At 49.0% G+C, this 14,690-nt stretch overlaps 1 protein-coding gene across 1 annotated transcript; it reads right to left on the reverse strand.

The window, feature by feature from the left end:
• Positions 1-555: 555 nt before the first annotated feature.
• POLR2E (RNA polymerase II, I and III subunit E) lies at positions 556-11,521 on the reverse strand. The gene is made up of 7 exons (XM_061561594.1): positions 11,268-11,521; positions 9,519-9,693; positions 8,373-8,488; positions 4,938-5,018; positions 3,478-3,536; positions 2,597-2,675; positions 556-1,622 (listed from the first exon to the last, which is right to left on the reverse strand). The coding sequence occupies exons 1-7, from the start codon at positions 11,322-11,324 to the stop codon at positions 1,557-1,559; spliced, it is 633 nt and encodes a 210-aa protein (XP_061417578.1). The 5' UTR covers positions 11,325-11,521; the 3' UTR covers positions 556-1,556.
• Between the last annotated feature and the right edge of the window lie 3,169 nt (positions 11,522-14,690).

A 14,690-nucleotide genomic window follows, 5' to 3' on the forward strand; every position in this document is an offset into this window, starting at 1 on the left:
GCGTGGTGGCGCATGTTGAAAATCAAGCAATTTTTTTTTACAATTTCATACAAAGTTGTCTACATTTGGCTTGCTGTATGTGATAAAAAATATATTGGCACGAGAAATGTATTGCTACAGGATACTGCATCTAAGCTGGACCCAGAGTGAATGTAGAAGAAAAAAAGTTGCATAGAAGACGACCTGATGCAGGCAGTGATAAATGAGAAGAGGAACCTGGCACGATTTGGACACATGTAGGATGGACAACAGCAAAATGAAGTGTGTTGTTCAGAAAAATGGAAGGAACCAGACAGAGGAGAAAAGCTAACAGATGGCTTGACGACACGAGAGATTAGTGCCAGAAATATTTGGCCACTACTTGCCAATATTGGTACAAGAGGAAACTGGAAATAAATGCTGAAATGTCCAGCGAATACCCACGGGCTATCTGCCCATGGATCGTAATGATAACGGTGTGATAAAAACAAGTCGAGGCTCCACAGGCTCATCTCCCTCCCACTCGTGGCTTGTGACCTTAGAGCCAAGCCAAGAACCAGAATGCACTAAACGGGGTACGTGACAGTCACAGAGTCTTTTATTTTGTCACCTTTATTAAAAAAAGAAAATGTTGAGACAAAAAAAATAACTTACACAACTGGGAAAAATGTTCCGAGAATAAAAGTCCCGCCAAACGCAAACGCCGCCAGTTACAAGGTCCGGTCTCATTCTCCAGTGTGGTTCCATCTCCAACCGTCACCCTACCCGGTGGTCATCCTCGCAGCAGCGGTGCCATCTTGGATAGCCATTGGACAAAGACGCTCGCCGCGCCGCGCGCTTTCGTGGCCGACTGGAATGCTCTCTTCCTTCCGATATTAGGAAGCTACTGGGAGCTATGCGCTTTTAAATCAGAATCTAGATTGAAAACTAATTCCTTTAAAACTTTGTGTTTCGTTTTGTTGTCCTTCTCCCGCACCTCCGATTAGCACGGATGGCTACGTATGGTGCGAAAGAAGTTCAACATACATACATCTTTTCTTACCAGCTCGCTCACCCTCCCTCTAACTGATGCTGAAGTAACTTTGTATTGTAGATTCTGATAACCTGTGTTGAATGGAAACCTTAAAACAAATAATATTTGGCTACAAATAGAATGGCATCATGAAAAAAAGTAGCACTATAATTTCCAAACACAAAAAAAACCTAATCTGTTCAAAGAAGATCGGTAAGAACTTAGAAATATTGATGAAAGAAATTGGCAATGCATGTCATACACCGACACTTTAAAGTTAAACCAAAAAATTATTATGCGCAATCACGAAGATACTTTTGGAATTTGGACATTTGTGAAATGTATGATTTAAAATTTAAAACCCTAAATATCCATCCACTGTGCGAGACTTTTGTAATGCCCACATCTGGCGGTGTGGGTGTGTGCCAGCCTGTGGCAACCTGTGGCAGCCTGTGGCAGCCTGTGGCAGCCTGTGGCAGCCTGTGGCAGCCTGTGGCAGCCTGTGGCAGCATGTGGCAGCCTGTGGCAGCCTGTGCCAGCCAGTGCCAGCCAGCAGGGCTTGTCCTCACTGCACCAGGCGGTAGGTGATGTAGCGTCCGGCCGTCTCACTGGGCCGGATGATTTTCACCACCTGAAACACAATCACGCACACACCACCACCACACACACACACAGACATACCACCACCACATGTTATTTTGATCTAAATATCATGTTCTCACAAACTAGTCACAAAAATGACACTTTGCATCATTTACAGTGCAGTAGTATACGTTCATTATCACCACTATCAGCCATGGTCAACCCACTGCTGGATGAAAGCTTCTCCAAGTTTCCACCATTTCCCATGATCACGTGATGTACCGCAATGCCAGAATAACATTTTTCTAAATCAGAATCAGAATATTCTTTGTACTGGAGGATTCCGATGAGCTATAAAGCTCTATTTTTGTTTTTACAGATGTCCAGTAGGGGCACGGGGTCAGAACGGTACAACACAAAAAACGCGATAGGAGTGCAAAGTATAGGAAAGGTAAACAACGTGATTGGCGTAATTGTGTTTTTATTAACTAGCAGCCCGCACTGTCCTTGGGATGTGACCCAAAGCGTTTTTCTAATTTAACTTATGTTATATAAATAATAAATTACGCTTTCATTTTTTTTTGTTAACCTGAGTCTCAAGACTCTTTTTCAGGACGGTTCTGCCAGGTAGTGAATTTGCTCCCGTAGGTAATTCCAACTCAGCAACTTGCAATACCGTTTTACAGCTTTGGGATGTTTAGCCAACATCAACGACAATTCATGTATTTGTTTGCAATGGGAGGAAACTGGAGAACCCGGAGGAAATCCATGCGGAGCGAAGGCAGAACATACAAACTCCACAGAGAAAGGCATCAAAGTTGGGAATCGATCCCAGAGCCATGTTGCTGTCAGGTACAAGTGTGACTACTGCGGCATCACCCATGAATGTAACAAAATTAAACACACACACATCTCGACTGGAATATTGCGGATTTTCACGATGCAGTATTTAACCTTGAAACATTGAATCGGTTTTCTTTGTTTGGCGTTGGCCGGGAGAGTTGGGCGAGGAATGCAGCTCACCTGGCCGCGCTTGAGCCCAAAGTACCTGGCGACGGGGTCGCCCTGCTGGATGCGAGGCAGCTGAGACTCCTTCAGCTTGCTGCGATTCCGTCAAGGAGGCAAGCGGCAACGCGAAGAGTCCCCCAGCGCACCGGGCGCTAAGCGTGCGTACACCGGCGCAGTCCGCACGTGCGTCATCACAAGCACCCCCACACGCACGCACGCATCCCTGAAGCCTTTTGCCGTGGTTACATCGATGGGGACTCGACGGTATTATTTTTATTCCAGAAATAAAAGTTGAACCGTAACAGTTTAGCAGCGATTCAGGCTTCCTGGATTAATCCGTCTTCCTGGATCTTGTCCTGGTGCTGTTTGACATAGTTTTAAATAAAATGTCACATCAGATTCCTAAACTTAGTTGTGAGGATTGTTCTTCAACTCACCGTTAAGCTGAAACAATAATTGGCACATTAAACTTGGCCCTCTTGGGCCATGTTGGGTGCTAGAGGCTTCTAAACGTCACAAATTTAGTCCGATTATTACATAGCCTCACACAAATCAAACATGAATCATACTAGCGATGGAATCCTCGTTGTTAAGTTCATGTGTATGTTTCGATTTAACGCTTTCGTGACTGCAGGGATTCATCTTCTTAGTTCTTTTGGTAAAGTCACGTAGAAGGGAAGTAATAAAATAATAAAAATAAAACGCAAGCAGCCGTCTTCACCTGAAGACGGCTGCTTGCGTTGTACCCGAAACGTCGTGAGAATTATTTTATTATGTTTTATTTTTATTATTTTATTACTTCCCTTCTACGTGACTTTACCGAAAGAACCAAGAAGATTCATGTGCATGGTGCGTGCATAGTGGCCAGGCAGCGGCTGGCCAGCAGCGGAGGATACTATCGTGCCAGGAGTTCCGTCACCTCTTCCTTCGTCATCACGTTGTGCTCTGGGACCAACTGCACACACACACACAGATAGACAAAGATCCCCCATATAGCCTTTAACAGATTGTTGGGGCAAGTGCTGTTTGCGAGCACCTATGAAGGCTGGCACGGCACACAAGGGGGTGGATGGCTAGCACCATGCCCGGCCGCTTTGTCTGCCCAGTGTTGATGCTTACAAATCGTTGCATGTGGTCATTTAAATACCGGTGAAAATGTTCGCTACGGTTATTGGTTGAGAGTGTTAATCCGGACTCGGGTCGCTGGGTTCATAGCGCAGTGTGCTAACCACTGCACTACCACTCCCCCATTGCAGACAAATACATATGCAGATAATCACAAAGCTGTACACACACTGGCACATCTATGTGCGAGCACATGCCCAAGTCCTGGATGTCAACTCATATGACCTGGTCACAAACAGAATATTCTGAGACCTATTTTGCCAGCATCAAGATGATATAAAAATAAAAGGGTGTAACCTTTCTGGCAATAATACAGGCGGTGTTAAGATGCTCAAACACCAAACAGGCACCTATGACAAGACATCAAGTCCGCATTAACCACACATGCTTGTTGGTGAAACACGCAAACAAATATGGTTTGATAGTGTATGCAGTGTCCTTAAAATTGAGTGGCCTGCACTCGAGGGGAGACAGCCGCTTTCATGGCTTTGTCTCACCAGTGCTGAAGCCCAAAGAACACCGAAAGGCAAAGAGCACAAAGTCAGCCGTCAAACGTGGTGGGGGGGCTCCATTTCTGTATTTGAGAAAATGTAATGTCACTCGATGAATCTAGGATTGGAAAAATATTCATGCAATATTCGTACGTGCGCCTTTTGGCGTCATCTGGTCGAACACCATATGAGACTAGGCTCTAAGAAAAGCTGTTTCTGGTGTGGACCAATCATTTCCAAGGACAATGCATAAATTATCAGTATTGTTTTTTGTTTGCACTGCAAGTATTGTGGTTAATGTAAACACGATTTCTTGCAAAAGGAGTCAGTTTTGTTGCCAGAAAAAAGGTGAAAAACCCTAGTAGAATATTCGTATTGTACTCTGTTAGATCAAATCGAGGTGCATTAATATACGCCAGAACAGATCCGATGTGTAAGGCCACAGTTGTATTGATGAACCTGTTGAGTTTTTGTTGTTGTTGTTAACCTCCAATACAATTTGGGAAGGGTTCCACAGACGATGTCAATTCGCACACGTAACAATGATTTCCTTTGGATAGTTTCCAACAGGGACCATGATATCCTTGTAGAAAGACGACAAATTGTATCACGGATTGGTTGAATACTCAACCTATATAATAAATGACCGTTGAGGGATAGCGTGTGAGAGCTGAATATGCAATGCCAGTAATTATAACCAACGCATGCAGAGTTCCAGAAAACCTCCTGAGTTCTGTTACCTCGTGCTCTGTAATGTTGATGAGAAGCTCTTGCTGCAGAAACTGCTCCAGGATGTATTTCGGAGCCATGTCAACCAAAGACTGTGACATACAACATCACAACACACACAGCAAGTTAACCACAGACTGTGACATACAGCATCACAACACACACAGCAAGTCAACCAGAGACTATGACATACAGCATCACAACACGCACAGCAAGTTAACCACAGACTGTGACACACAGCATCACAACACACACAGCATGTCAACCAGAGACTGTGAAACATAGCATCACAACACGCACAGCATGTCAACCAAAGACTGTGACACACAACATCACAACACACACAGCATGTCAACCAAAGACTGTGACACACAACATCACAACACACACAGGAAGTCAACCAGAGATGTCACACACAGCATCACAACATCACAACACACACAGCATGTCAACTAAAGACTGTGACATACAGCATCACAACACACACAGCAAGTCAACCAGAGACTGTGACATACAGCATCACAACACACACAGCAAGTCAACCAGAGACTAGGACATACAGCATCACAACACACACAGCATGTCAACCAGAGACTGTGACATACAGCATCACAACACACACAGCAAGTCAACCAGAGACTAGGACATACAGCATCACAACACACACAGCATGTCAACCAGAGATGTCACACACAGCATCCCCGCATCACAACACACACATCATGTCAAGCACAGACTGACACACCGCATCACAACACACACAGCAAGTCAACCAGAGATGTGGCACGCAGCATCAGCACGCACAGCATATTAAACCAGACTGTGATACACATCAGCACACAGCGCATCACAACATACACAACATGTTAACCACAGTTACACAACGGGATCGCAACACACACACAATGTCAACTAGGAATTGTAACACAGAACGGTTTCAGTCGAGTGTCTGCAACACAGCGGCACAGTAACAACAGCAGCTGCCGTTCGTCACAACAGAGCTTGTGTCTGGCTGGGTGCACTTTGAGGCCATGTGAAGTGTCAATGGCTCACTGATGGGAGGTCACGGGACATATCCAGATGCTACGGGTTAACCGACTGGGATGACTGGCAGATGCACCACCTGTGCTCCCCACTAGGCCAACTTGCTACGTTTCATCTGCCCGGCGCGCCGCTCATTGTTGCGAGCATCGCTACTCCCAAAGACACAGCTCACACACAGGCACCTGCATACACATGTGTAATCTTCTCCAGTCTCAGCATGTGTGCCCCATCTCTCTTCCATGTCATCTCATTTAATTCCACGTGATTCTGTGTCTCATGGCTAGTTCACCGCTCTCTCAAGCCCCCCTTGTGTGTGGCTCTCTCCGAGTGCGCCAGGCTTCTCATTCTGACTTCTCCTGCACGTCTGCCATATGTAAATACCTCCTCCTTATCTCTCTCACCTAGAGACCCGTGTCTCTTATCTTCCTGTTCTTTCTTCTCCATTAACTCCATGCAAGTGTTAATACTTTCCTTCGAGACCTCTCATGACCGTCTCTCTCTGCCTTCCAGATCTCCACTGCCACTGTCTCTCTCTAATCTCATTTCACCGTGATTTCCCACTAAGCCCTTGCCTTCATTTCTTTGAAATTGAATTATATTTGATAAAAAAAAGCCCCAAATTGAAAATGAAAAGAAAAAGTAAATACAAGAAATAAAAAGCAAGGACGTTTCAAACTGATCACAAACTCAATGCCGGGCATCCACCAAGAACATTCACAACGCCACCACCCAGGCTAATGTCACGCCAACCACTGTGGACGAAAGCTGAGGTCCTTCTGGAATGGACCATCGCTGAAGACCGAAAAGTGGCGGCCCCGATGTGCGGGAATGCAGATGACAAAAAACATGAGCCCGATTGAAGATCCCACAGCCAAACCACCTGGCCTCGCGGTCACGAAGCCTTTCCCTGTTCACCTTGGGAGTGCGACGGACACGTGCTCTGGCTCCTACATTAACGTACATTTGACCACATAGTTCCAGAAGCTTTCGCGATCGCTTTACCAGAGGAATTTCCATCTGGTACAAATACAATGGGATAACTCTATATTGGTCAACCGTGTTATGTGTGCTGATGACCTGGTAAATGCTGCTCTCTCTGAGAAAGCATTGCGAGACTCAGCTACTGAAAATGGCACTAACAAGTGGAGCCTGACCATCATCCCCATAAAAACAAAGCAACTGCCTGGGTATTGTCATCAAACACTCCACCCCCTGAACCACACCGGGACCTCTCAAGGAGGGCGGTGTGGATCATATCTTCTGCACGAGCGGTGATGAGGGTTACAAGACGAACCGCGTTTCAGCTGTGCGGGCAAACTCACCCAACAGAACGCATTGTGAACAGTCGCCCCTGGTAATCCCTTCCCAGCGGGACGACAAAAAGTAATTTCTCCCATCAGACGATGTTCTTGACTTGCTATCTAAACTCCATCTGCCCTTGCAAATGTTGCTGTTTCTATACGACAGAAGAAGTCCTACACAAGGCCACTTCCATCCGAAAATTGTCCAGATTTCATCATTAAACATTTTGGCTGTCTCTTCATGCACGCTCCCTCTTGCTTAGCATCTTGTCACGAGTTAAATCGCCTACAGTGATGTGCACAGGGGAGGCCCCTTTCCCTAATGATTTGTGACGCATTTGCCGTTTCCTTAATGAAGTGTCTCTACATCACTTGCTTGGCTTTTACCATGTATTGTGAATTACTGTTTATCTTATGGAGACTGCTTTGTTGATGTAGATTACATGGCAGGGCTGCGGGTGTGAAACATTAGGTGCGAAATGAAGAAAGACATGCCTCCACCCGGGACCGTGGTGAAAAACACAGCGTTTTTATGATCAATGGAAAAATGTACCAGTCTTTGAAATTGGAGGATGAACACCACCAGCATGTTTTATTAGACTGAGGCAGGAGGAGTTAAAACCGACGGCTGATTCTAGGCCAGCGGTTGAGTAGTCATGTTCAAGGAGACACGTCAAGGATTGTGTCCATGCGATAGCTCGTGAGTACATAATTTCACAAAGAAGCAGGCCTGCAACTGAAGGCATGTTTTTCCGTTGGAATAATTCATCGAAGAAGTGACTTACACACGAGGTGAGCACACCAGTAGCAAATAATAATAAACACTACGTAGCCATGAGTGCATGATACTATATAATGCTGCTTATTCCCAGCTGATGTGGGTATAAAGTGTAGAGGGTTTGGGTTGCTGCATTGGGCCACATTGGGGGAGGGCCGCGTGGTGGGGCCATGTGGTGTGGCCGCGTGGTGGGGCAGCGTGGTGGGGCAGCGTGGTGGGGCAGCGTGGTGGGGCAGCGTGGTGGGGCAGCGTGGTGGGGCAGCGTGGAGGGGCCATGGAACGCGGCCATGTGGTGGGGCTGCGTGGCGCGTGCAGCGCTGCACCTGCTTGGCGGACGGCGTCATGCCCTGCTGCACCACGATGATAGCCCGGGTGATGTTCTCCTCCTGCATGCGCTGGCAGTAGAGCTTGATGGTCTTGATCCCCACCTTGGGCTCCTCTGTGACGGCACGGATTTGCACAGAGCACGCGTGTTACACCCACACGCGTGTTACACCCACGCGCATGTTACACCCACGCGCCGTGCCCCTCTAATCCAGCACACGCACGCATGGTCAGCGCAACGCACAGGCACTGACACTCGTGCGAGACATCCAACTGCAGAGTAGAGGTGGCTGGTAGATTGTAGTACACCAGCAGGTTGCTGACCAATCTGTATATATTTTTTGAAGTATTATCTCGCGATTTGCATGCGCTTCTTCCATCAGCACAAAAAATACATTAAGGAATTGACCAAACATTCCAATGACTATGGAATCAGTGGAGCTTTTCTGGATATATAAAGGACATTTTGATTATTCAACTGCCCTACCAGCAGCGAGCAAGTGCACTTGCAATTTTTGCTTGTGGACATGCGTATGCACATGCAGAGCTGCATGTACGTATAACTGAAATCACGAGTGCGCAAGTCACGTGCGTGTGTGGATATGGATTTGGATGTATGTGGGGAGCGGTAGTACAGCGGTTCGCGCGCTGCATTACAAACCCGGCGGCACGGGTTCAATTCCTGCTCACGGATCAACACCAGTGATGATTATTTTAATTGGTCCTGGGCCTCCCCTAGGTCAACTCTGCCTCAAATGAGTACCTGGTACAGTGTGTAAAACATCGCCACTCGCGAGACAAAGTGGTGCTGATTCTAGTTTTGAAGCTTTCGTGACTGCAAGGATTTATACTCTTAGGTTTTCTCGGTAAAGTCACGTAGGGGGAAAAAAATAATAAATAAATAAACATTCTAGAAATAATAATAGAAATCAAATAATAACTCACGACGTTTCGGAGGCAACACGTCTCCGTCATCAGGTGGGACCGTCACAGCTAAATTTACTGCATCAAGTGGTGCTGGCCGCCCACCCCCTGGTGTGCCGTGCCGGCCTTGATAGGTGCAGCTCGCTAACAGCACTTGCCCCAACAGTCTGTTAAGGCCACACGGGGGGATCTTTGTCTTGTGTCCGTGCGAGTTATCGTACCAGGGAAGAAGACGAACATCTGGTCGGTGGGGTCGTCGTTGTGGGCCACCAGCACGGTGAGGTCGGAGCGCCGGGGTCGTCCTTCGCTGGGCTTGTCCCCGAACTGAGAGCGGAACTCTTCCAGGGACTGGTCCAGCTCATCCTGGGTCACCAGGTACCCGCGGTCGTGGCACAGCTACACACGGTGGGACAGCGACAGATACACACGCAGTGCTGTACGTACGGACAATATGTTGAACTTCGTTCGCACCGTACGGGTAAAAGATAACAAACTAAACAGACAAAACAGTTCTAAAGAAATTAGTTTTCAATCACTACGTCTCTTCATATTCGCTGCCCCGCAAATCAGAGCGCCGCACTTAAAGGCGAAGTGGTGCAACTTTGAATTGCAGTGACAGGAGGAATTGCCGCCTCCAAAGATGTAATCTCACTTGTGTGCGAGCAAGTCGATACACTTCTAAAGTGTGCCAACAGCGCCAAAGCGTGGCCCCAAATCTAAACAAGTTGGCGGCCCTAAGCCAAACGTGTCAATTCCCTACATCAAACGCCAGGAGACGCATGGGGCAACTCCTGGGGATTCCTTCAAAGTGGTTCTAGTTCGATAATTGTTTTTTTACCCTTTTATCTGGCAACAAAACTGACACCTTTTTTACAAGGAGTCATGTTTGCATAGCCCACAATACCTGCAGTCATAATGCAAACAAAAAACATAACTCTGATAATGTATGCATTGTCCTTGAATTGCATTATGACTGCAGGTATTGTGGTCTATGCAAACATGACTCCTCGTAAAAAAAGGTGTCAAGTTTTGTTGCCAGATAAAAGGGTAAAACATTTTTTTATCATATTTTTTACTGGCAAATGAGGTTCCATTGGTGGTTCTGGTTCGTCAAATGGGGAGGAATGACGGACCGATCCGATCCCTGATCAAACTAATTATTTGGCGATGCTGCTCTTGCGCTGACAGTGGTGCACAAGCAAATAGAACACAAACCCAACATTTCCCAATAACAGCGCCGTAACAACAAACGTATACCATAGGCGACGTTTCGGGCAATGCCCCTTCATTGTACATAGAAAGGCAAACGAGGCAGAGTGAATAATGGCTGGGGACTGCACGGTACACCGGGCATGGTAGAGATCCCTGATCAGCACCTTTCTGCGTGACACCAGATATGGGGGTCAAGCATAACTTTGATGGAATTGTGTCATTCACAATCACTCGTAATCATAGTGGAGCCACGCCGCTAGGCCTGGAGCCAACCCCGACAAGTGCCTGAGCCACGGCGCTAGGCCTAGAACCACGCCGCTAAGCAAGGAGCCAACCCCGGCAGTGCCTGGCACCACGCCGCTAGGCCTTGGAGCCACGCCGCTAGGCTTTGAGCCACGCCGCTAGGCAAGGAGCCAACCCCGGCAGCGCCTGGCTCCACGCCGCTAGGCCTTGGAGCCACGCCGCTAGGCAAGAAGCCACCCCCGGCAGTGCCTGGCTCCACGCCGCTAGGCCTTGGAGCCACGCCGCTAGGCTTTGAGCCACGCCGCTAGGCAAGGAGCCAACCCCGGCAGCGCCTGGCTCCACGCCGCTAGGCCTTGGAGCCACGCCGCTAGGCTTTGAGCCACGCCGCTAGGCAAGAAGCCACCCCGCTAGGCCTTGGAGCCACGCCGCTAGGCTTTGAGCCACGCCGCTAGGCAAGAAGCCACCCCGCTAGGCCTTGGAGCCACGGCGCTATCCGAGGTTTCGGCGCCACTCACCTGCATGATAGTCTTGCGGATCTTCCACAGGCGGTACGTCTCCTCGTCGTCATCCATGGTGGGGCCCGGCTCCTGCTACTGCTGCTCGACCTCTCACGGGGACCCCCCGTCCCAGCGCCCTGCGAACCCCGCTCGGTCCCCTCGACCCGCGCTGCTGCTGCTGCTGCCCGCCTCGCCTGTCGCCGGACTGCGGTCCCCACTGGCCCAGCTACCACCACTACTACCACGGCCTGCTCGCTCCACGCCGCGAGTCGCTACTGCGCATGCGCGCGGTGCCAGCTCGGAGGTTTTTTTCTTTCCCCCCCCACTCCGCCTCGGCGATGAGAATCGATTATTTGAATCGTGCAACGATGGAATCGATTAGTGAGCTCCCACCGCGCACGTGGTCCGCATCGAGGGGCACCTAGCCTGGCACGAGGGGCACCTAGCCTGGTACGAGGTGCACCTAGCCTGGTACGAGATGCACCTAGCCTGGTACGAGGGGCACCTAGCCTGGTACGAGATGCACCTAGCCTGGTACGAGATGCACCTAGCCTGGTACGAGGTGCACCTAGCCTGGTACGAGATGCACCTAGCCTGGTACGAGGGGCACATAGCCTGGCACGAGATGCACCTAGCCTGGTACGAGATGCACCTAGCCTGGCACGAGGTGCACCTAGCCTGGTACGAGAGGCAACTACCTGGCACGAGGTGCACCTAGCCTGGCACGAGATGCACCTAGCCTGGTACGAGATGCACCTAGCCTGGCACGAGATGCACCTAGCCTGGCACGAGAAGCACCTAGCCTGACACGAGACGCACCTAGCCTGGCACGAGACGCACCTAGCCTGGTACGAGGGGCACCTAGCCTGGCACGAGACGCACCTAGCCTGGTACGAGGGGCACCTAGCCTGGTACGAGATGCACCTAGCCTGGTACGAGGTGCACCTAGCCTGGTACGAGATGCACCTAGCCTGGTACGAGGGGCACCTAGCCTGGTACGAGATGCACCTAGCCTGGTACGAGGTGCACCTAGCCTGGTACGAGATGCACCTAGCCTGGCACCAGGTGCACCTAGCCTGGTACGAGATGCACCTAGCCTGGCGCCAGGTGCACCTAGCCTGGTACGAGATGCACCTAGCCTGGCGATGTGAAACGTCGGCACGAGGGCGAGACGAAGCGGCCGGGCGATTGGTGGCGCCCACCCACCAATACCTTAATAGGCGCTCGCTAACAGCCGTCCGGGGAAGCAGACATTGCAGAACTGATGTCAGGGATTCCTTCCAGTGACGATGTGGCCACATTAGGGGGCAGCACTCACACATCTCTCCCGAATTGGGGTGTTTTTTGTTGTTGTGCGGTCACGGATCACGGGGCAGACTTGTCATCGATCTCAGTATCGATTTGAAGCTTTCGTGACTGCAGGGATGCATAGTCTTGGTTCTTTCGGTAAAGTCACTTTCATTATGGACGCCGTCTTTCCGACAGCTCTGTTCTTCGCCTGAGGACGGCTGCTTGCGTTGTGGCCGAAACGTCGTGAGAATTTTATTATGTTTTATTTTCATTGTTTTATTATTTCCCTTCTACGTGACTTTACCGAAAGATTATAGATTTGAAGCTTTCGTGACTGCAAGCATTCATATTCTTAGGTTTTTTCGGTAAAGTCACGTAGGTAAAAAATTAAAATTACTTGATACAGCTATTGTGCTGTGGCGGTTCCACCTGAAGACGGAAGCTTGTGTTGCCTCCGAAACGTCGTGATTTTTTTTATTTTTTTTATTTTACTTTTATTAATTTGAATTTTAAATTTTTATCTACGTGACTTTACCGAAAGAACCAAGAATAGTGTTGTCATCGCTCGTCTCGCTCGTCACGGGTGGGCCGTCCCTGTCCCGGCTTCAGCGACCGTGACCTCTGGTGGCCACACAACGCCTTATGGGCCCATGCCTGGCCAACCCCTTAGGGTCCGTCCATAAATGACGTCACGCGATTTTTGACCCCCCCCCCTCCCTTCGTCACACGGCGTCACAAAAAGTCAGACCCCCCTTCAAATATGACGTCACAAAGCTTTGCCCCCCCCCCCCAAAAAAAAAAACATGCTTCAAATTGAATAAACTATTGTCATTGTAGTGCGTATTTAATGTGGCGCTGCACTCTGATGTTGTAGGAGAAAACATGTATTAAAACGTCTATTTAATTAAGTAGAACGTGTTGTCTATATTTATTTAAAATTGCGCATTTTGATGTGACGTCACATTTCTCACCCCCCCCCCCTCGTCACACATCGTCACAAGTGTCTGACCCCCCCCCCCCCCTAGGTGCGTGACGTCTTTTATGGACGGCACCTTATCAGTGCCCTACCTCATTACGGACCCTGTTCACACCCGCATAATACAGGTTGGTGTTTTTTAGGGGGGTGAGATCGCGTATAAATATATAAAAGCGTCGTTAAACCCGCCACCACTCGACACAACCGATTAGTACGAGTTGTCTCGTAAGCAGAACGTGCCAATTCGCCTGTACAACCCTTACTAATTCACTGTGTCTGGTGGTGGCGGGCTGAACGACACATTTATATATTTACGCGATCTAACCCCCCCAAAAAACCCTGTATTATGGGTGATATTGGTCGCACAAGCCTACTCCGTGTTAAAACAATTCAGACCTGATGGGTCACCCCGTGCCCTTATAAATCTCAACGTTCATCCTACACAGTCCCATCACAAGGGAGAAACACAACACAAATAGACGAAAACAATTTATGTTTGCCCGTATTGAAACGGCTGTACGCCGTTCGGACGTGAAAACTCAATTTCCCTGTACAAGAATACGGGGTAAACCGTCTGGGTTGACAGGCAGGCGTGCGGCGATATGCTCAAGAGCTCGATGCCGATGTTGATGTCTGTTAGCCACGATGAGAGGGCTTCCCGCAGAGAGTGTGCGCGGGTTTCCCGACCATCCTCCGTTGAAGGAAGAGTGCAGACGGCCGCGGTGGGTTCACGATGGGGTCCGCAGCTTGGGTTGCGCGGCCACGGTCGAACGACCCGTGGCTTGTCTTTAGTTGCCAAACAATCTCGAGTTGAAGTTTTCGTGACTGCAGGAATCCATACTCTTTGGTTCTTTCGGTAAAGTCACGTTGGGTAGAACATAAATTGAATCACGACGTTTCGGACGCAACACAAGTGCCCGAAATGTCGTGATTTAATTTCATTTGTACCTACGTGACTTTACCGAAAGAACCAAAGAGTATGGATTTAGTTGCCCACTTGCGTGATGGAGGTGATGTCAGGGCATGGAGCCACGTAGCTCGACACGAGCTGTGTGGTTGCGAGAGGAAATTCTGACGCACGTTGAAGCCACGGCTGACACCGATCGATGGCTGTGGCCAGAGCCTTAATGATAACAATTTACATTTGTAAGGTGCGTTTCATCCGTAGACACGCC

The sequence above is a fragment of the Lethenteron reissneri genome, chromosome 27, assembly GCF_015708825.2.
Source record: "Lethenteron reissneri isolate LAM-NWPU_2019-01 chromosome 27, ASM1570882v1, whole genome shotgun sequence".
In the NCBI taxonomy this organism is placed as follows: Eukaryota; Metazoa; Chordata; class Hyperoartia; order Petromyzontiformes; family Petromyzontidae; genus Lethenteron; species Lethenteron reissneri.

Excerpts from the sequence above, each read along its gene's own strand:
- POLR2E (XM_061561594.1), bottom strand. The coding sequence starts at position 11,324 with ATGGATGACGACGAGGAGACGTACCGCCTGTGGAAGATCCGCAAGACT. Across the intron at positions 9,694-11,267 it reads TCCGCAAGACTATCATGCAG|CTGTGCCACGACCGCGGGTA; the intron begins GTGAGTGGCGCC and ends CACCGTGTGTAG. Across the intron at positions 2,676-3,477 it reads ACGGAACTCCTGGCACGATA|CAAGCTGAAGGAGTCTCAGC; the intron begins GTATCCTCCGCT and ends ACGGAATCGCAG.